General features: G+C 45.6%; 1 protein-coding gene across 4 annotated transcripts in view; it reads right to left on the bottom strand.

Annotated features, from left to right (window-relative positions):
• Nucleotides 1-22990, bottom strand: part of PLEKHG4 (pleckstrin homology and RhoGEF domain containing G4) — a 172707-nt gene that overhangs the window by 75179 nt on the left and 74538 nt on the right. For all 4 annotated transcript variants that reach the window (XM_073307290.2, XM_073307293.2, XM_073307294.2 and 1 more), the window contains exons 9-10: nt 20276-20374; nt 18054-18202 (exon numbers count right to left, since the gene is read on the bottom strand). In XM_073307290.2, coding sequence (XP_073163391.1) covers nt 18054-18202; nt 20276-20374 — 248 coding nt within the window. The remainder of the gene's footprint in view (nt 1-18053; nt 18203-20275; nt 20375-22990) is intronic.

Here is a 22990-nt window from a genome sequence, read left to right as displayed (position 1 = left end):
TCCGAAAACAACAGCCTGGAGCGAAGGTATGTGTCTAGATAGAAATGTCACTGTGTGCGTCTTTGCATTTTGCCCTAGACCTCACAAAAATGGATGAAAACATGGAGCAATTACCTGCTCACCGGGGAGAGATCAGAATACATTCTTTCAAGAGAAATTGACAAAATATAACTTGACCTCCCTTCATAGATTCTAAGGCCAGAAGGGACCAGTATGTAATAATAATGGTCAAATCCTGAGATCCTTAACCAGATTTGCAGAATGACTGAGGCCGCGTATACCCAACAAACTTTGGTTGACGCAAGTTACGTAGGTATAAAACTGTCACAGTTAGGATATCGCTTGTGCGCAGGCATATCTGGCTGCTTGCGATGGTGCTACACATACTCACCAGGAGAGTCTGTGCTGTTGCAAAGTGAAGTGCACTGTGGGTAGGTGTCCCAGTGGGCCACACGCCACCCTCCAGTGCAATGCCTTCCGGGGAATTTTTGCAATGCATTGTGGGGCACACGCGCTGCACAGGGGTCAAGTTCCCATCGTGCAATTTTCTCCATCCCTAGCTCAGCATTTTCACACGTTCTTTTTTCAGTCCCACAATCCTGTGCAGCACTTTTTGCTGTCCACCATCCGACAGAAGCATGGAGTCTCCACAGTTCTGCACGGTTATCGCGAACCTTTCAGAGACACGGGAAGAACCACAGCAAAGAGGGGCAGGACGATTTCTTTGAGGACAGATTGCTAAAGTAATAGCAAAAAACAACTCAAGGTTGTTGGTGGTGTTCACGGAGCAGCAGCAGAGAGTGGAGCGCTGCTTCGGAGAAACGAGCGCTGACTGGGAGCATTGGCACGGCAGGGCTGCACGTATAGCCAGAGCCTTACTCAGAGTCTTCGCTGACGAGGGGCTAGAACCCTGAATGCCAAGAAGTGTGGATTCTGGCAAACTCACAGGGGTCAGAGCTCTCTCGGGCCTCAGTCTTCAATGGCAACCGTTTCTGGGCAGTCAACAACACAATTCAGCTGATCTCAGCCACCATACTGCTGCATAGGCAGAGAGGAGAGGAGGTTTCCAAATTAGTGAAGTTCCAAACCACATAATGTCTTTATAAAATAAAACCAACACGCTGAAACTGCACCTGGAAGTATTAGGAAGCGAGTGCTGCACATGGAGCACAAGAGGTACAATCCCTTTGACCATCTTAAATATCTCCTCTCCCTCCTTGGCACTAGCGCCATTTACACACCTATTTCCTAGATTTTCAGAACAAGGGACCACTCCTTTGACCTCCTGCGTAGCGCACACCATGAAACATGGTTGAGTAAGGCATCTCTAGGCTATATTGTTTAGAAAGACATTCAGTTGTGATTTAAACACTTCAAGTGATGAATACATCATGTTCCTTGGTGAGTTGTCCCAATGGTTAATTACACCTCCCTGGAAAAGGAGAGTCTCATCTGAAGTTTGAATTTGTCTAACTTCAGCTTCCAGCCACTAGCTCCCATTCTGCCTTTGTCTGCTAGATTAAAGAGGCCTCTGCTAACAGAAATTTTCTCCCCATGTAGGGGCTGATGGACTTTGATCAAATCACCTCTTATCCTTCTCTTTGATAAACTATACACATTCAGCTCCTTAAGTGACTCACTCAGATTTTCCAGATCTCAAATTCGCGTAGCTTTTCCCTGAACCCCCCTCCAATTTCTCAACATTTTTTTGAAGGGTGGACACCAGAACTGGACCCAGTCTCCAGTAATGGTCTCACCAGCATTACAGGTAAAGGTAACACTGCCTCACTGCTGGGCAAGGCCCTTGTAGTTTGGGTTAGGGTTCCTACGGGTAGGGCTCCCCGCCCTAGTGCTATGCTTCCTATGGGTAAGGCATTTAGAGTTAGGTTTCCTATGTCCAGGGCCCCTGGACTTAGAGTTAGGGTTCCTATAAGTAGGGCTCCCCACCCTAGGGTTAGGGTTCCTATGGGTAGGGAACATGGATTTAGGGTTAGGGTTCCTATGGGTAGGGCTTCCCGCTCTCAGGTTAGGGATCCCATGGGTGGGGCACTTGGAGTTTGGGCTAGGTTTCCTATCGGTATGGCTCCCCGCCCTAGGGGTATGGTTCCTATGAGCATGTCAGTTGGACTTAGGGTTAGGATTCTATGAGAAGAGTTCTTGAAGTTAGGGCTAGGATTCCTAAGCATAGGGCTCCCCCCTAGGATTAGTGGTGCTAAGAGTAGGGCAATTGGAGTTAGCATTAGGGTTCCGATGGGTAGGGCTCCCCACCGAACAGTTAGGGTTCCTACGGATATGACTCCCCACACATTGATTGGGGTTCTTCTGGGAAGGGCTTCCTGTCCTAGGGTTAGTGTTCCTATGAGAAGGGTTCTTGGAGTTAGGGTTAGGATTTTTATGAGTAGGTCTCCCCACCCTATGGTTAGGGTTCCTATGGGTAGGGAACATGGATTTAAAGTTAGGGTTCCTATAGGTAGGGTACGTGGAGTTAGTGTTCCTATCGGTAGGGCTTCCCGCCTTAAGGTTAGGGTTCCTATGCCTAAGGGACTGGGAGTTAGAATTAGGGTTCCTATGAGTAGGGCACTTGGAGTTCGGGTTATTGTCCCTATGGGTCAGGGGGAGGAGCTAATCTCACTCTGGCTGGTCATATACAAATTAAGGATTGTATGGTTCACAAGAGATGCCCATTTACAATCTTAACAAGATCCCAACCAACAGATGCTAGGGGCTGGAGGAAAAAACAAAAACAGCGGGAGTTACCTTTTTTTGGAGTAAGACAATATATTTTGAAACTATATCTTGGGTACAGATGAAACCTCAGGTATTCAAGAGAAATATCCAACATAACAAGAGAGACAAGGTGGGTGAGGTAATATCTCCTGTTGGACCATCTTCTGCTGGTGAGAGAGACAAGCTGTTGAGCTACACAGAGCTCTTCTTTAGGTCTGATCTGACGTTGGTCTAACAGAAGATATTACCTCACCCACCTTGTCTCTCTAATATCCTGGGACCAACATGGCTATCACAACACTGCATACAACATAATAACAAGTCGTGTTCAATAAAGATGAACCTTACTATGTTGTGGATGAATATATATTATCCGTCATGCACTTGATGTAATTCTAAGAATGTATATAGAATATTTACTGCACTGATAAATTAGCGCCTCCGGTCATTTTTCTTTATTTAGTTTATACTTTATTTAGTATAATTAAAGTATTACAAGATTCTCAGTTTAGTCTGGTCACCTTTGCAGGTTTAGTGTGCTGTACTATAAATCCAGATATTTTCCTCTCCGTGAATATACACAGTTGTAGCAACACAGCAGCAAGTTAGTTCAGTGTAAGAAGACTTAAAAAAAAAAGTGTAAGCTTGCCCAAGGACAAAAATAGAGTGCTCAGTGGCGTTTGTATCTCACTCAGTGTATAGAAAATTTAGAGAGACTGTTGCTAAAGAAGAAAACTGTTCCTCAAAAAGCCTTAGAAGTATCTTATGTTGTGGCCATGCACATTGGAAAATGCAACCCAGCACACACCAGAGGAGACCCTTCTACTTCCAGTAGCAATAGACATATATAGAATTAGGACGGGGATCAGCCATGGCACTGAAAACTATTCCTATGTCAAAGAATGCCACCTGTCAATACACTGATGACATTGCAGAAAACATGCAGGACCAACTGACAGAACAAGTTAAGAAGAGTCAATATTTTGCACCGCAGCATGAAGCTGCCACAGGCTGGCCAACATGGCTCAGCGTCTGTGTTATGTGACAGTAGTCAAAGCAGGTACAATAGCTGAAGAACTTCTACTTAACAGGCCCACTCTTCTCACTGAAATTTTAGGCTGAATCGGAACATACCAAAAAATTTGATATTTTCAAATGATAGCTTTAAAATCCCAAATTAGATCAGATTATATAATTAAACCATATGTGGTTGAATAGAGTCACAAAACCATCCAAACTCTGGTAACCCTCTTCAATCTAATGTACTCAGTTGGTTTTAAAAAAAAGAAGAAGAAGAAGATATTTGGCTCTGGGGAGCCCGCAAGTTTTAAAAGATTTGTAAGGAAGCCGCAGTACGAAAAAGTTTGGGATCTCTGGTGCTAGACTAAATGGACACAGAGCACATGTCAATGACATGGTGATTAAAAGATCAGCAGCCACTGGGCACCTCGTCTCTGTGAGAGCTCCCAGTTTTTCTACACAGCTGTAGCTGCAATAATGGACGTGCAATGGTGAGAAATGTTGAGCTCGAGACCAGGTTTTAGTGACTCGCCTCCACTCACCCCGCAGCACCCAGATCACACTCTTTCATAAGGACTCACATGGATGCTGCCTCACCTCAGCTGGCTTGTCAGTGCTTAAGATGAGAGTCTACAGAGTAGGTGTCTAAATCCCCCACAAACTAAGCAGTGAACTAGAATATTTACCAAAACTAGTGTCGCAATGAGTTTGCTCTGAGCTGGTATGCAAAATAAAACGCCTCTTAAATACATATAATTTACCGGCCAGAGGAGTTCATTTACTGTTTGAAATGGCACTGAGGAATTTCACGGGCAGTAGCAGTGTCCGCTATTGCAGGCAGAGTCCATAATTTTTATGCTGCTATTATTTATCTACATTATTTGTCTGCTCTTTGTCTAATGGCAACAGCAAGACTAGCTGAGATTCCTAGATTTGCATTTCAACACCAGCCATGCCAAAGCTACTGCACCAAAGGATCTGCACAGTAGAACCTGAAGGCTTCCATTGTCCACGCTAATGACCCTGAATTTAGTATGCCAAGTACAGTAAGCTGAAATCTTGGTTACAAACACAGATGTACGGTACTTGCAGCTGAAAACATTGCCCCCCAAGGACTCTAGTCAGCAGAAATTACGAGCTGGCTACCATGTCACGGAGGGCTGTGGAAGATCCCAAGTGGGTGCTGCCAGGCTCAGCGCTCAGGGGTCACTTTTTGGGGCTGCAAGATCATTATTAGACAAGATTCCCCCATAGGCTGGACTGGGACAGGAATCTCTTCATTTCCCTAATTTGATCTGCGCCTGATTGACGAAGACCATCTTCTACACATGGATATTATTGGGGCAGGAGGAAAAGCAGGTTTAGGGGCTCCATGTACACTAAAAAGTGAAGAGAGCAGATAGCTTTGGCTCTTGATCTGTACTATGCTAAGGGTGGATGTAGCGGGGTGGTTACCCGCTCCTGCCCTGTGGGGCTTAAAAGCCAGCCCTGGGAGAGAGCCAGGGCTGAGGGCAAGAGAAGCTAGGCTGATTGGGGAAATGGCCGCAGCTGGGCCTATAAAGGGGCTGCTAGGCTGAAGCTTAGCCAGAGTTTCTCTCTGCATGCAGAGAGGGAAGGGCCTGGCTGCAGGGATCCGAGGGAATACCTAGATTGGAGCAGGGCTGAGGGGGAAAGGCCAGGGGAGCTCCAGCCTGGAAACCCCCAGCTGCGAGGCCTAGATTAGGGCCTATTAGGTACTGGGGCTGTAAGGGGGCAGCCCACGGGTAGACAGAGGCAGCAGGTCCAAACCCCTTCGCCTGTGATGAGTGGCTGATACACTGCAGTCTGCCCTGGGGAGAGGGGCTAAGCGATGACTGGCAGTAGCCAAGACTGAGGTGAGGTGGGGGGTGGAGTTTCCCAGGGAGGGGAGACCCTCAGGGATTGTTGGGGTTTACTGCCAGGGTGCAGCACCCCAGTGGGGGGGAGGCACTAGGGACTGGGGCTGGCGGTAAGGCGGATCACCAGATGGCAGAGGCGCTCCAGAGGCTGACGAGCTAATTCCCAAGGATGACCAGCAGGAGGCGCCGCCGCGTGAGTCCGGCTATTACAGTGGATTAGAGTACAAGGCAGCTGGGGAACATCCAGTGAGGGTACCAACAGACATCTACACTGCAGTTGTCTATAGGCCTAGGTGAAACTTCAAGATTTTGTCTGACACAGATTTACACGCCACACCATGCTCTTCTCAGGTAACAATATCTCTTACACTGATAGTGTCGTTCTCAATTTCTGGGACAAGCCACTTACCCTTCAGGTTTAGAAACTTAGTTAGAATGCCCCAGGTCAGGTCCCCAGCTGTCACATGCAGGGAGATTGCTCTATGTGCCATGGAAAGCATGGAACCATAAATGTGCATGCTAGAGTGGTGGGGAGGAGGGAAGGGAGCCAAAACTAACAGGTGGGGCAGGGTGCGGGATGTCTCATGACTAAAGAATGACTGAAGTGAGGTTTTTTTTGCAATGTATTTCCAAAAGGTGTTTGTCAGATAATACCCCACTACAGGGAGTACAAGCCTGCTTCCTTTCCAGGCCACTGATGTGGGCTCCTGCATATTTTAGTGCATAGGTCATTAACCTGAAAGAAGGCATTAATTAAATGTTTTCCACTGGGTTTGTTTTGCTTTGTAGTCCCACTTTAGACCTTGAATTTTCTGTCACGTTAAGCCACGAGCTAGCAAGGGAAATTAGGCCTTCAGAGCCCGCAAGTGTACTGAGGTTATCCTTCGTAAGAGTTTTGCTTAGTGTGGTTTAGTACAAGCCCTGGACAAGGACGGAGCTGGCCTTTCACTCACGGCATCCAAATGAGAATGATTATAATCTGTATCAGTCCTTTCTATGCCTTATCAATGAACGTTATCAAAGTGACACAGTCAACTGAAAAGCCACACTGCAGTCTGACATGGTTTAGCTACTATGAATACAAGTATTGACTATCACCAAGACAGATTAGAGAAATCTATCATTTCCTCCATTGTTTCTGTTTGATTACTTTGTGTCTTTGATTACACCTTGTGCACAGTCGGTCTCATTACCTCCCAGCACCAGCCAATTGCAGTGAGTCACATTCCCCTGTTATGTCAGGCTTCCACACCGCAACGGGAGACAGAACAGAATTTTAAATAACAGGAAAGTGTGACTCAAGTGACAAAATATTGGCAGGGGGACCCGAGAGTAAAATGTAAAACTGTGTTTAACTCTCTTGTAAAAAATTAGATTTCAAGTCCTTTTAAATAAAACAATTGTCTAATGACTGATAAAATTGTACAATCCACACCCAAAAGTTAGGAAATGCAAAAGTTAAGGATGTCACAAGAGTGCCCCTGCCTGTGAGTCTCTATAGGTCACAGAGCCAAATTCTGCTATTTTGCCCCAGTATAAATCTGCAGCTACTTCCCTACTAGTTCTAAAGGTCAAACAGGCATAAGTAGAGGTTACTGACCTTACGCAATCACTGCAGTCTTTTGACCTGTGCCCCACTATGGGTGCTCCGCTTCAGGTGCACATGTGCCTCTCATGCCCTTCGTTAGAGGTTTTTCGGCTAGCAGTGCCCGTTCAGCCTGCACATGTGCCCTTTGCCTTCTAGTGCCAGACACTGAAGCTACACAGGGATGCCCGGGTGAACTGACCTCGCTTTCTTTTCTACCCAAATGTCTCCACAGAGAACAGCCCAAAGCAGAGGGGAAGGAAGGGCGGGTATCCTATCGATAGACTATCCACAGTCTGAGCAGAAATCATGGATCCCTGGGATCTATCTGCGAAGGAGATGAACAATCTGGCTGACCTTCAAAATTGCTTGGTCCTACCCAAGTAGGAGGCCAGAGCCCTTCTAACACGGAGGGTATGCAAACGGGACTCCAACAAAGAGTTGTGTGGCTTCAGGAAAAACACTGGTAGATGAACAGATTGGTTAAGGTGGAACTCCGAAAGAACCTTAGCTAAGATTGTGGGGTGTGGGTGTAAAGAAACCTTATCCTTGAAAAATACAGTGTGGGGGGTTGGGGGAATCTGCCATCACATCACCGATCTCCCCAATTCTGTGGGCCGACGTGATGACTACTAAAAGGTCAACTTCACAGATAAATGGAGTAGAGAACAGGTTGCTGTAGGTGTGAATGGATGTTTCATAAGGTAACTGAATACCAGGTTGAGATCCCCGCTTGGGGTGGGTCTCTAGTCTGGGGGTAGAAATTTCCAGAAACTTCAAAACCAGATGATACAGGATGAGCAAATACGGAAATAGATGAAAGTCTGATACTGCAGACAAATGGAGCTTACTGACCTAACTGATAACTCCAATGTCTTCGGATCCAGCAAATAATGCGGGATGATTGAAAGAGGCACAGATACAGGCAGCAAGCAGCGATGACAGCACGAATGGGAGAATCTCTTCCATTCCTGCAGGTAAATCATATGGCTTGACTTCTTCCTACAATTCAGTAATACCTGTCGCACTTCCTTAGAGTTGGAGGATTCTAGCCCTGTGAACCATCGCAGAACCATGTCCAGGGGTGGAAAACTCCTAGACTGGGTGAAGCATGCAAGGGGTGGTCAGGAGCTTTAGTGGTAGATGGATGCGTAGATGAAGCAGGTAAGGGTACCCAACTTGTCTTGGCCAGATTAGTACTACAAGGATAACCCTGGCCCTGTCCTGTCTGATTTTGTTCACCACCCTCAGTATCAGTGGAACTGGAGGAAACACAGAGCAGACCCTACTTCTAGGGCAGAAGAAAGGTGTCCCCCAAAGAATGGTGGCCCAGACTCCCCCTTGAGCAGAAAAGAGGGCACTTCTTGTTCCTGGAAGTGGCAAAGAGATCCACCTCTGGCAGACCCCATCTTTGGGACATGCTATGGAGGCCTTGAGAATCTAGCTCCCATTTGTAGCCCTATGAGAAGTGCCCGCTGAGAACATCAGGTGTGGTGTTCTGAACACCTGGGAGGTAAACCACCAAAATTTGGCTCTGCTTCATGGCTTCAGCCCACAGAGAAGGGGATTTTGCTCCTCCCTGTTTGTTGATATAGAATAGGCAGGACATGTTGTCCATCATGACCCTGACTGATTTGCCCCAATGAGGGGTAGGAAATGGAAGCTGGTGTTCCTGACAGCCCTGAGCACCAACAGATTCATGTGGAGATTGTTTTCCTGAATTGTCCATCTGCCAGAGACATGAGAGCACTGAGATGAGCCCCGCATCCCAACAGTGATGCATCTGTTGTTAAAGTTAGCAATGGAGAGGGGTGACAGAAGGGAAGGCCTGCACAGACATTGAGTTGATCTTTCCACCAATTCAGGGAGTTCCTTGCTCATAGAGGAACCGTCACCTGTCCGTCCATGGTGTTGCTGACCAGAGAATAGGTCATTCTGAGCCAGCCTTGAAAGCTGCGGAAGCATAGCCTTGCATGATTGGTCATGACAGTGTAAGCTGCCATGTATCCCAGGAGCTGAAGTACGTTCCTTATAGTGGTCCAAAGACTCCCCTGAATTGTCTGTACCAAACATGACAAGGTTATGAACCTGTCTATGGAAAGGTAGGCTCTGCCTGCCAATGAGTTCAAAAAAGCCCCTATCAACTATACCTTTGTTATGGGGGTTACCATGGATGTCCTTACGTTTAGCTAAAGACCCAATTTCTGGAACAGAGCAAGGGCCGTCTGGGTGGAAGACAGCACCGCTTCGTAAGAAAGGCCCTTGAGTAACCCGTTGTTCAGGTATGGGATGACCAGGATCGCCTCTTGTTGGAGATAGGCAGCAACTACCTCCAGGACCTTGGAGAACCTTGGGGCAGAGGAGAGACTGATGGGAAATGATCCTGGCCTATAGTGAATTATAAATATTTCCTATGCAAAGGGTGTATCGTTATATGTAAATAGGCCTCTTGTAGATTGAGGGTGGAAAACCAATCTCTCTTGTCCAGTGAAGGAATTATAGATGCCAGAGTCACCACTCTCAACTTCTGGGGTTTTACAAACTTGTTCAGAAATCTTAGATCTAAGAATGGTCGCCACCCTCAATCCTTCTTTGGTACGAGGCATTATTTGAGTAAAATCCTTTGCCCCTGTGAGGGGCAGGGATCGGCTCTATTGCTCCTAATCAGAACCTAGAGTCCACCTCTTGTTAGTACAAGCTCGTGAGTGGGGTTCCTGAAGAGGGATGGGTAAGGGGAGTTGAAGGGGGGAGACACACAAAATGGATGGTATAGCTCTATGAAATGATCTTTATGATCCACTTGTCTGTAGTAATCTGCTTCCAGGCATGCTGCAAATGGGAAAGGCAGTTCTCAAAGGGAAAGTGATGGGCATTTGGGAGAGGCTATGAAACCAGAGATACAGAGAATTCAAACCCTCGACCAGCCCATCAATATTGCTGCTTAGAAGATGGTTACGTAGTTGTGAAAGGCAGGTGGGAGGCCCTCTTTCCCTGAAATGTATGTCTTTTCCTGGTGGCGGGGGCATCAGGGGATCTGTGGAATCCAGAGAACTGAGAAGGACATGATCTCTGGGAAGTTTGTGACCTACTGTCTCTTATCTGTAGGTGTGTATATGCCCAGGAAACAAAGTGGCACTGGAGTCCTTCAGTGTATGCAAAGACTCATCTGTGGTCTCCGAAAAAAGCCTATGACTCCTGAAGGGGAGGTCCTCAATGATGTTCTGTATTTCTTTTGGAAACCTCAAGGGCTGGAGCCATGATGCCCTGCACATAACTACCGATGTTGAGATGGACCTGGCGGCAGTGTCCACAGCATCCAATGATGCTTGAAAAACAGTCCTGGCCAATAACTGGCCCTCTGAAATGGTGCACTGGAATTGCTCCCTGTGTTCCTACGGCAGGTGTTCAATAAAGGCCAATAATCTATTCTGGTTTGTGAAATTGTATTTTGCCTTGACCACCTGATAATTCACAATCCTGAACTGCAGGGCTGCTGAAGAACAAACAGATCCACTCTCTTTTGGTCCTCATCCTGTGGAGCAGATCTGGAGAAATGCTGCCTGCCCTGCTCGTTTACTGTACCCATTACTAGGGAGTTAGGTGGAGGGTGGGAGAACAAGAAATCAGTGTCCCTAGGAGGGAAGATAATACTTTTTATCCAGTCATTTACATGTTGGTGGAAGAGTAGCAGGGGTTTGCCTCACAGTCTTAGCTGGACCAAGGAGCACCTCGTTGATGAGCATCGCCACCCTGGCAGGTGTTGCTGACTGTCGGATATCCAACAGCTTGTGTTGTGAATCCCTGACCTCTTCTTGTGGAATATGGAGTGTGTCAGCTACCCTCTTTATGACGTCTTGAAATTGCTGAAAATCACTGGCCATGAAAGGTGGTGGAGGCATAACCACTTCATTTGGATATAAGGATAATATGGGTGTTTGAGGGGTGGCCTCTTTATCCACCCTGCCCCCTGTTCCTCAGATGTCTCCTCCTGTGCAGGGGACTGGTTGGGGAGAAGAGGACTGAGCAACCCTAGTCTCCCTTTGAGATGGCACTGGTGGTCTGGAGAATTGCTGTCGGTAAGCAGTCCAGGGATCCCTGTATGGCCACTGGGGAGCCCCCATGGAAAAGGGTGGAGAGTCCTGTGGTGCCAGGGGACAGTAGCAGCCTGGAGACAGAGATCTTGGTACCAAAAGGCATTCAGTCTCCATGAGAAGCAGGGATTCCGACTCATCCACTATGAACAGGTCCCTTGCATATCTAACCTCCTGCTGTGTCGAGTAGGGCATTGGTGCCGAAGCTGAAGGCATCGTTGATAGTAGGTGCCAATGGAGTCTGGCGCCGCTGCTTGCTCAGTACCCAGGTGCCAAATGGGTAGGTGCTGACAGCAGGACTTAGTCTGATGGCATGGGACCAGGGTGCTCATCCTTGCCCTCCTTGTTCTGGATAGAGAGTAACGAAGCCCCATTGGACCCATGTCTTTTCCTGGAGCTCCAGGGCTTTCCAGCTCCCACAGTACTCGACGAGGAATCCTTCAACTCAACAGTAGCAAACCAAGAGGTCAAGGCTTTGGAGATCTAGATCTTGCAGGGAATTTGGGCTATTTAGGAGAAGGTTACTTCAGATGATAGTCTGTACTCCTCTTTTTGGGAGCCCTCTCAGAAGCCTGCAATGACCTCCCCTTCTTAGGGGAAGCCTGAGCCAAAGTGGAAGAGGCACTGGATCTGTCCAGAGACAGATGTAGGTGGAGTTCCCTGAGCTGACTCAGAGGCTGGTCAAAGGAAGCGCTCCATCACTAACAGGCTGAGCTTAACTTTCCTGTTCTTCCTTGCCCTTGACTTGAGGGAGATGTGGGACTCCCTCAAACAATGGACACGCTGAGAGTATAGCCTCACAAGTATAGCCTCTTGGCAGGAGAGGCAGCGTCTGAAGCCTGGTGAGCCAGGCATGCCCGGCCAGGAAGACAAGGCTCCTCAAGGAAAAAGAGGAGGCAAAAAAAGAAAAAACTGTCCTCTCACTGCTAACACTTACTAAGTAACTACTAACAACTAACAAAACTTAAACTATAAGATGACGAAATAGCCAACCCACGCTCAAGGCGGACACGCTAGAGCTCTGTCTCAGGCTGAGGTAGCAGAGAAGGAATTGAGGGTGGCTCGCCCCCACATCCCTATGTAGCCTTGGTGTCCTGCATAAGGAGGCACAGGGCACATAAGCCGAACAGGCACTGCTAGTGAAAAAATCCCCCATCAAGGGCTTGAGAGGCGCATGTACTTCTGAAGTGCAGCATCCAGAGGGACGCTATTCAAAGAACAACCAACTTTCTTCAAACCCGATTAGAATGTATGTCTCAAAGGGGTCGGCACTATAAGCCCAGTTTGAGTAAAATTAGTCCCATAGTTTTAAGACCAGGAGTGTGTACAATCAGCAAACCAGTTTTTAGAACACTGAATCACAGAATGTCAGGGTTGGAAGGGACCTCAGGAGGTCATCTAGTCCAACCCCCTGCTCAAAGCAGGACCAATCCCCCACTAAATCATCCATGCACTCACCAAGCTGGGCATGAATAAGCAGGAGGTCTGTAACGGGCTAAAACGAGCCCTGCTTGTGTGGTGGGTCCCCTGGCAGAAAAACGAGTGAGGTTCCCCCATTTAAAGGGGTGGGGTTCAAACAGTCCACAGGTACAGGATGGGAATGGAGCTGCATGAATTCTGGGCTCCTCTGCCCTGCAACGGAGCGTATAAACGCTCATGTGCAGCTACTTCAGCCAACACACCATGTGGATTGTAGCTTCAGCGACCACACTACGGCAGGGGTCTCAAAGCCCCGGCCCGCGGGCCAGCTGCAACCTGAGAACCTCCCCGTTGCGGCCCGCAGCGGAGAGACGCATGCAGCCACGCTGCCGGCACCGCCCCCGCAGCTCCCATTGGCTGGGGGAGAGGGACAGGGATACCGTCACTAGTTGCCAGGCAGAGTCAGCCATGGAGGCAGCCTCATGAGTTGCCATGGAGGCAGCATCACTTTTTTCCACAATGAATATAAACAAGTCAAAAATACCAAGCACAGCTCTCTGATGCCCACCTCGCTGCAAGCCTGAAGTTGTCAATTGCTCAGTCACTGAGGCCAAACATCCACAAATGGACAGGACTTAAGCACTGCCAGGTGTCTGGCAAACTCTCTGGCAGGCGAAGAATTGTATAAAGAAGTATGACGGTTTTATGATTTCTAAGAAATTCAAAATAAAAAATACAATATAAACGTTTTCTTTTCGGAACACCATCTTGAGTGACCTTCTTGGGCCTGCTGGGAGGAGCTGAGGACTGGCACTGGCCTTAAGGTAAATTGAGTTTGAGACTCCTGCTCCATGGTTTGGAGGAGTAGGAGGTCTTCCCTCATCCACAGATGTCTATGCTAAGCCAGGTTTCTCTGGCTGGGCACTGTCATGAGGATCTGGCCCCACTGACTTCAGTAGGCACGAGATCAACCCTTACTGACCAAGCAGAACAAACACCTACTACACACGCTCAGCATGCACTGCACACAGAACTTTGTCCGGTCAAAGCAGTTTGTTTTCCAAAGCAAACAAAGCGGCTGGTTCTCCAAAAGGGCTCTGCCCACATTAAGTTTCAGAATCAGTCATTTCTCTATAGCTTTGTCTACGTGAGTGTAGTCAGGATTTTTTGTGGGAGAAATATATTTTCCCCACCCTCTCTGAACTCCCAAATGGCTAAACTATCCATATCCAATGCTGCTTTTAGAGAGAGGCCCCTTTGCTTTCCCCCCCGCACAAGTTTGCACATTTATTTTCTTTGCTAAAGTCTGATGTGTTCCAGTATATGCCAGATAGCATTTTACTAACCCCATTAAAATTTTTAAATGGGATATTCTTTTCCCTAAATTTCCCATTGGCTCCATTTTCCTTTCCTTGTTCCCTTCTGTCCTCTACAGCTCCCATCAGCTCTACCCGCTCCTCTTCCCCTCTCCACCCCAATCTCCCCCACAAGCACAAATATAGGTCCCACACCCTTCTTCTCCTTACTTCTGAAGGACCATCCCTGGCCCTCTCTCCAAACCCACCCTCTCTCCCTGTCCCCATCCCTCAAGTCAAGGGCATCTCTCTCCTCTCTCCCAGGACCCACCCTGTCCCCATCCCCACCTCTGTCCCTCTCATGCCACCATTCCTAACTTCACACCCTTCTCCCTTCTTGCCCCTGTAGCTCCCCTTCTCTTGCTACTCCATCTCCATAAAAATCTCAGCCATCCATGACCTCTTCATCGCTCTTTCCCTGCAGCTCATTTGCAAAACATCGAATTTCATCTTCCATTTTGTCATCTAGTCAAGTGAGATCCCTTATAACTCTTCGCAGTCAGCTTTGAACTAGGGCTGTCGATTAATCGCAGTTAACTCACGCAATTAACTCAAAAAAATTAATCACGATTAAAAATCGCATTTTAAACAATAGGATACCAATTGAAATTTATAAAATATTTTGGATGGTTTTCTACATTTTCAAATACAGAGAATACAAAGTGTACAGTACTCACTACATTATTTTTATTACAGATATTTGCACTTTAAAAATGATGAACAAAAGAAAAAGTATTTTTCAATTCACCTCACACTAGTACTGTAGTGCAATCTCTTTATCGTGAAAGCTCAACTTACAAATGTAGATATTTTTGGTTACATAACTGCACTCAAAACCAAAACATTTTAAAACTTCAGAGCCTACAGGTCCACTCAGTCCTACTTCTTGTTCAGCCAATCACTAAGAGAAACAAGCTTGTTTACATTTATGGGAGATATGTTGCCCGCTTCTTATTTACAATGTCACTTGAAAGCGAGAACAGGCGTTCGCATGACACTTTTGTAGCCAGCATTTCAAGGTATTTATGTGCCAGATATGCTAAACACTCGTATGCCCCTTCAAGCTTTGCCCACCACTCCAGAGGACATGCTGCTGATGCTCATTACAAAAATATTGCATTAATTACATTTGTGACTGAACTCCTTGGGGGAGAATTGTATGTCTCCTGCTCAGTTTTACCCGCATTCTGCCATATATTTCGTATTATGGCAGTCTTGGATGACGACACAGCACATGTTCGATTTAAGAACACTTTCACTGCAGATTTGACAAAACACAAAGAAGGTAACAATGTGAGATTTCTAAAGATAGCTACAGCACTTGACCCAAGGTTTTAGAATCTGAAGTGCCTTCCAAAATCTGATGGGGTGTGGGGCATGCTTTCAGCAGTCTTAAAAGAACAACACTCTGATGCGGAAACTACAGAACCCAAACCACCAAAAAAGAAAATCAACCTTCTGCTGGTGGCTGACTCAGATTATGAAAATGAACATGCATTGGTCTGCACTGCTTTGGACAGTTATCGAGCAGAACCCATCATCAGCATGGACGCATGTCCTCTGGAATGGTGGCTGAAGCATAAAGGGACACATGAATCTTTAGCGCATCTGGCATGTGAATATCTTGCAATGCCAGCTACAACAGTGCCATGCGAACGCCTGTTCTCATTTTCAGGTGACATTGTAAATAAGAAGTGGGCAGCATTATCTACTGCAAATGTAAATAACCTTGTTTGTGTGAGCAATTGGCTGAACAAGAAGTAGGACTAAGTGGAGCTATAGGCTCTAAAGTTTTACATTGTTTTATTTTTGAATGCAGTTATTTTTTGTAAATAATTCTACATTTGTAGGTTCAACTTTCATGATAAAGAGATTGCACTACAGTACTTGTATTAGGTGAATTGAAAAATACTATTTCTTTTCTTTTTACAGTGCAAATATTTATAATAAAAATAAATATAAAGTGAGCACTGTACACTTTGTATTCTGTGTTGTAATGGATATCAATATATTGAAAATGTGGAAAACATCCAAAAATATTTTTATAAATAGTATTGTATTATTAACAGCGTGATTAATCACGATTAATTCTTTTAATTGCTTGACAGCCCTACTTTGAACTTAGCTGGCTTAAGTAATTTTGTATTGTCTGCAAATTTTGCCACTCCACTGTTTACACCTTTTTCCAGAATATGTTGACCAGCACTGGTCCTGTACAGACTCTAGAGGGACATCACTATTTACCTCTCTCCACTGTGAAAACTGGTCATTTATTCCTACCCTTTGTTTCCTATCTTTTAACCAGTTACTGATCCATGAGAGGAGCCTCCCTCTTATCCCATGACTGCTTACTTTGCTTATGAGCCTTTGGGGAGGGACTTTCTCAAAGGCTTTCTGAAAGTCCAAATACACTGTATCCACTGAATCACCCTTGTTCACGTTTGTCGATCCCCTTAAAGAATTCTGATTGGTGAGGCCTGATTTCCCTTTACAAAAACCAATGATGCCCAAGTAACTTGATTCCTGCCTCCAGTTGGCCCATGATATCAGCCTCCACAGTCCACTTGTTAGATGTTCAAAAAAGTACCTTCATGCTTTCTCCTATGCTGCTCTTCACACCTGGGAGGAGCACTCATAAACATCCACATAACTAACTCATTAACATCTTTAAAACTCTCGTTTGTTATGATGCCTACAAAACACTTGGTTAGTATTGTCTCATTGTTTCCTCCCCTATCGGTCTTGTCTGTATCTAGCTGTTTTCTCTTGTCTTTTAGTTTAATTGTAAATTCTTGGGGGCAGGAAGCATCCCTTTGTTCTGTGTTTGTACAGTGTCTAGCACAACAGAGTCCTGGTCCATGACTTGGGCTCTTAGGTAAGACAGTAACACAGATAATCTATATAATAAGTTTCCAGGACTGTCACTCTGAAGCCTAGAATGTCTGTACAGTCAATGTAAAGTATGAAAACAGCCCTGTTTGGAGCGCTTTTCCTTCAGAATATCACCAGGTTGTGTCATCACTGGGATTCATGGCCTGTTACCATCCCATTTTTAAGGTGTCAGCCATCTTGACTTTACGAATTACCCCTGTGTGGTGTACAGCTGTAGTAGGGCATGAATCTATGCCATGCCAAGAGTCCTAGACCACTGCGACATCAGAGGCAACTCAACCAATGTCAACCCTTACTCTGCAGCTAATCTGCATGCCACAATTTCCCTAGTTGTATGAGGGAGACTGCACAGACAGGATTACTTGGCCCAACTGCCATACACGGGGCCACAGCCCAGACTTTCAGCTACTAGTAAACAATAATAATGCCATGCCAGGTATATTTCCCTACTGTGCCAAGTACAGTTACGTGCAAATCTGAGAGAACTGCAACTACTAACATTTGTGCCACAATTGATTTCATGATGCACAGATGCAAGGAACATCATTTATGGGTGCAAACTGCACCTACAGCCAAGGAGACCAGACCTCAGCGCATCAGAAAATATCCCATCGTGTACAGGCCAGAAAATCTCTCTCGGTGAAAGAAGCTGTTTGTTACATATTGAAGCTGTATTAATTTAACATATAAACACTGCTGGTATCACCACTTAAGACAATTTTGTAAGAAATTGATGGTATGCAGATGAAATCCAAGCATAATTCTGGGCAGGAGCAGTCCACCCCTTCACAGGAAAGGGTCTGGTTTTAAAATGGAGCTCAGCATTAACTAGAGGAACCTACCCTGCAGGTCAGTAGGAATTTTAAAGAGACAAGACAGTTCTTGGTATTTGAAAAAAAATCAGGAAAAAGCATATTCATCACATTCTTCATTTCTGCTGTTTTCCCCAAAGAGCCATCGAAGCAGGAAAGCTGCTATTGCCCGGGGACTTTTTGCTTGGAAAGCTTTTTAATCTTTCCCCACAAACAGTCTCTGTCTGCCTTTGTTTGACTCCCTCTCCTTCTTCCCTGCGTTCCTATGGACTCACCTGTAGTCCTCGGTGACAGTGACACAGGACTCCTCCTTCCTCAGCCGAGCCAGAAGAGCTCCGCCCTCCAGCTGCAGTTTAACCAGCCGCGTGTCATCAAGGACGTTCTTCATTAATTGCCTATAATTCCTCAACAAAACACTGGCCTCCTGAGGAGTCAGAAGAGCAAAGCAAATACAGTTATTTAGCTGTACAATGTACAGGCATCAGCAGAACAAAGAAAACACACCTTGCCCCAATGGTACATCTCAACCCTACCCTTGAAAAGCCTCCTCTCTAAGTGCTAGAGGGGGAAATTCAGTCCCCATTGCCCTTTCAGTCCACAGCCTGTCTGTCCAGGCTGCCAAGAACAGTGTGATAGCGGTGTTTTGCTCTCAGTGTTCATTTGATTGATTTGGCTCTAGAAAGAGAAGCCTTCCAGCTCATCCTCATTTTGCTACCCGAAGCCATTGCGTGATAGCCATTCATCTCCAAGTGATGGACCTCATTGCACCTCAAGTACTGGCAACAGCTTTCACTCTGATGGCACATGGTGTTGGTGGATGTGCATGCAGGAGGAAGAAAAATCTGGTACAGCATCTTTCACACTCTCTGCTGGAGGACAGGATGAATGGCAATAAATTTTAGCTGCTTGCACAATGACAAGGTTACATAGATTGGTATAACTCAAGCGTACCTTGAAAATACATTTTGGGCTTAGTAACAGAAAGCTATTGTTGCAGAGTCGTACTGATGTAAGGCTTTCTACAGCTGCAGAATTACACTCGAGAGAAAGAGGGAGATTTTTTCAGAGAGTCCATTTTAACACCCTCAAACCCCACAAGCTCTTGTACAAACAGGATTTAGAAAAGGCTGTCTCTTAGGAAGGATTTTGTAGTTTTAGATGTCAACCGCCATGACAATAAATCTTGGGAACAAGTGACAGGCACAGTGCTGTAATTAAAGGCTCTTTGTTTCACATTTGCCTTCTAGCAAGGCCTGATCTTTCCTCACTCTGAACTAGCTTACATTTGACTGGCATGGTTAATTGAATTTCTAAGCTATTTAATGGTAACTACAGAGAGAACAATTTGTCCTGTTCTCCTTGCCTTCCTTTTATCATACCCCCTGCCCCTGCCGCCCCCTCTCTCTGTCCTTCAAGGAACAGACTGGAAAGGATATGGACTGTACAGCACTGCTTTCTTTCCCACTGAAATCAGTATCTCATCAGTTATCTCCTTTCCTCTGGTCTGGCAGCAGGCTCTTCAGAAAGATCAATGAGATGACATCCCTCAGAACAATGCCCTCCCCTGAGGGGTTTCCAATAATGACAGCACCAAGGCACTTATTATTTCAAACAAATCAGTACTCTCTTTGGACATGAAAATGGTCATCAGAGACTCACTTTACTCAAATGTCTCTTTCCTTAACAGCTAGAAATCCCATTGTAAATCACACTGACATATCACCACACAGCTGATTAAGTGGAAACCTCCCCCAGCACTGGGACAGGAGAACAACGACAAGGTTACATAGATGGGAGTTATACCAAGCAACTCATGGCCAGACACCATACTGGGTCTGCTTATTATAAACAGGGAAAAGAACAATAAGTATGAGCTTTTAAGCAAAAGTGCATCCAGAGAGGAATGGAAAGAAAACTAGAAATGAACCCTGTAAAAGCCTTCATAATGCTCCACTGCTGAGTTTCCCTCTTCCTTCCAGGTCCTCTTCCATGGCAATATGCGGACCTTAGCGTTTTTTGCATTTCCTTTTCACAACGCTTAATTTTGTCTCTATGTGCCTCTAGCCTCACCCATATCTTTTCTTTACTTCTTGTTCTCTTAGAAATCTGAGCCCCAGAACAAACATTACAATAGCCAGCTCACTGCTAGAGTGGGAGGGGCCTTGGATTAGGCCCAGGACGCAGAGAGCTGACCTATGACAATGTGGCTTAACTTTGATGGTAAATTTAATCGCTCATTTTAATCCATTTTTCTCTAATCCAGATATGAAGTCCCATCTTCCCAATCTCCATACAAACACTTAGCCATTTGGACACCAGGTTTAACTTTAAAATCTTTGCTCTACCTAATTTACTGAGAATTTGAGTATTAAAAAAAAAATTAAAAATGCCGCATTTAGCGTGAGCTGCCATTATAGCATTAAAATTTCAGCCTGGCAGCCCCTGTCTAGCATCCTGCTCTTTGTGCCTGTGTCTGGCACTAGAAGACAACACTTACCTCAGCCTTTTCTGGTAATCTACAAGACTCCATCCTCTGAATGGCCCCCTGCAGGAAAGCACAAGCGCCCTGACATCCTTGTAGCAAATGCTCCAGTTTCTGATGGGGAAAGGAACAAGGCAGAGGTTACTGTCAGCACGGTTTTCTTCAGGACAGAACAGAAACAGCAGCTTGCATGGAGCTATCGGGACTGGTAGAAAGATGTGGGTGGAAATCTAGAGTGGACCGATGTCATGGTGTTTGATGGGTTCAGGGCTCTGTCTGCAAAACTTATGAATTTTGGTTAATACGACAAAGTTGCTCTTATGAAAACTGTTGGATCATGGAAAGCTGGGCTGAAAGACTCCGAGAGGAAGAAGCAACCCAACAGGTACAGTCCTCATGAGTCAGGGGACCCTGCCTGCCTTCCTGAATACCAGCGGTCCCCCAGGACTCCCCAGAGAAGAGTGAGCTATTGAGGGGCATTGCAGTTAGGGTTGGTTGTGCTGTATATGAGCCGTACTGCTTGTGCTTTAACTGTCAAATAAAAGAGCAATGATGCTAGACTCCGGTGAAAAGTCTCTCTGTGTGTTATATGTCTCATGCCTCCTGCAAAATTTCAGCTGTAACCCAGGAGGCTCACCCCTTGGGTGTGCTAAACTACGGGGGAGTCTGAAGGGTCAGCTGTGAGCCAAGGGGTTGGGCAGCAAGTTCTCAGTGTGAGGTGACAGATACAGTGTCTGCACCCTGAGGCTGTGCCTATGGACCCCAAAGACTGGGGCAGTAGTTGGGCTCCATTTAGGCTCCAGAGTTTAAAACACCCAGGGATCCAGAGGCTTGGGTTCCCTCACAGCAGTCCAGTGGGTAGTCAAGACGGGGTGTTCGAATGGGACCGGAGACAGTGTGGTATTAGAGAGAAAAGGTGGGTGTGGTAATATCTTCAGGTCAGACCTGAAGAGCTCTGTGTAAGCTCGAAAGCTTGTCTCTATCACCAACAGAAGTTGATCCAACAGAAGATATTACCTCAGCCACCTTGTCTCTCTAATGTCCTGGCACAAACATGGCTACAACAACACCGCATACAAGTGAGGTATTAAGCTTTTCATGGCTTGAGTCTGGGACGGCTGCATTAGCCACAAGTGACCAAACCAGGAGTTTAAATAGGTCATCCCATGGAAGGTCTAATACAAACCTAATTTATTCCCACCCCAAGCTATTATGGATTTTGTTTGTGCCACGGTTTAGAGAAGAGGGATTCTGTAACATTCTTTTAAGATCTGTATTTTTTTCAGAAAGAATAGTTTTCATATCCTTCCACTGGTAAATCTAAATTGCCTCAGTTATAATGTATTGACCCTGGAGTGATAGAAAAAATAGAATACACATTTAAGACTTGTATGCATGACCTAAGTTAGCTATTCTACACATCAGGGTGGTACAATTTTAAGGCCTGACACCTGGCAAACCTCCAGAACTAGATACAAACGATTTATACCATAGAAAACTTGCATTCTCAGCTCTCCTCTGGGACAATGGTGGTTCATGAGATATCGCCCCTTAAAAGTGTCATTGATCCAGGTCAGAATACTTTTGTCGTCAGCCTATAACCAGTGAAATTTGGGGGCAAATTACACATTCACAAGTAGGTTCTTATATTTTTTAAATAAGAGGAGCTGTTTGAAGCTGCTCCCAGGTTTGGAATGTTGTGAGCAGCGCCGCTGGAGACGGATTAGTAAGCAGGATGCAGGTGAGCTCATCAGAGATGTTAAATAAATAGTGTTTGGCATGTGGTTGCAGAGCTACAGACATTTATCACTTGGGTCATGGTCACATTCAGTGCATCGATTAGCAGCTGTGCCGTCAAATTCCTGTATGAACTCCCCCCTCAGCTACAGCTTTGGGAAAGATATTGACTTGAAAATGTAAGAAATGTGAAAGAAGAGGTGGCCCTGGACTCCAATATTCTTCCCCAGATTCTTTCATTTTATTTCCATATATTTCCCTAGCTATTCCCCACCGTCTCTCATGCCCAATACGTTCTTGGAACATACTGGGGACAACTTTCTGTTTCAGAAGGTGGAGGAGATAATGAGGGAGATAACTATTTTAGACTTACTTCTAACAGGGAGGAATTGGTTGTGAATCTGAAGGTAGAAGACAATTTGAATGAAAGTGACCATGAAATAATAGATTTCATAATTCTAAGGAAAAGAAGGAGTGAGAGCAGCAGAATAAGGACAATGGACTTAAAAAAACCAGACTAACAAACTCAGAGATCTGGTAGGAAAGGTCCTATGGGAAGAAAATCTGAACCATAAAGAAGTTCAAGAGAGCTGGAAATTTCTCAGGGAGACTAAAATAAAGGCACAACAGCAAACTATCCCAATGCAAAGAACAGGAAGAATAGCAAGAGGCCAATATGGCTCCATCAGGTGTTCTTTAATGACCTGAAAATCAAAAAGGAATCCTACAAAAAGTGGAAACATGGACAAGTTTCTAAGGTGGAGTACAAAGAATAGCACAAACATGTAGGGACAAAATCAGAACGGCCAAGGCACAAAATGAGTTACATTCATTAAGGGAAATAAAAGGCAATAAGAAAAGGTTATTTAAATACATTAGGAGCAAGAGAAATACAAAGGAAAGTGAAGGTCCTCTCCATAGCAGAGAAGAAGAACTAATAGCTGATAAAAATCAAGAAGGCTGAGGTGTTTAATATTTTGGTCTGTAATTTTC

This window comes from Lepidochelys kempii, chromosome 12 (assembly GCF_965140285.1).
Source record: "Lepidochelys kempii isolate rLepKem1 chromosome 12, rLepKem1.hap1, whole genome shotgun sequence".
NCBI lineage: Eukaryota > Metazoa > Chordata > Testudines > Cheloniidae > Lepidochelys > Lepidochelys kempii.
Note: the sequence above shows the minus strand (reverse complement) of the source record. Positions and strands in the feature narration are given on the sequence as shown.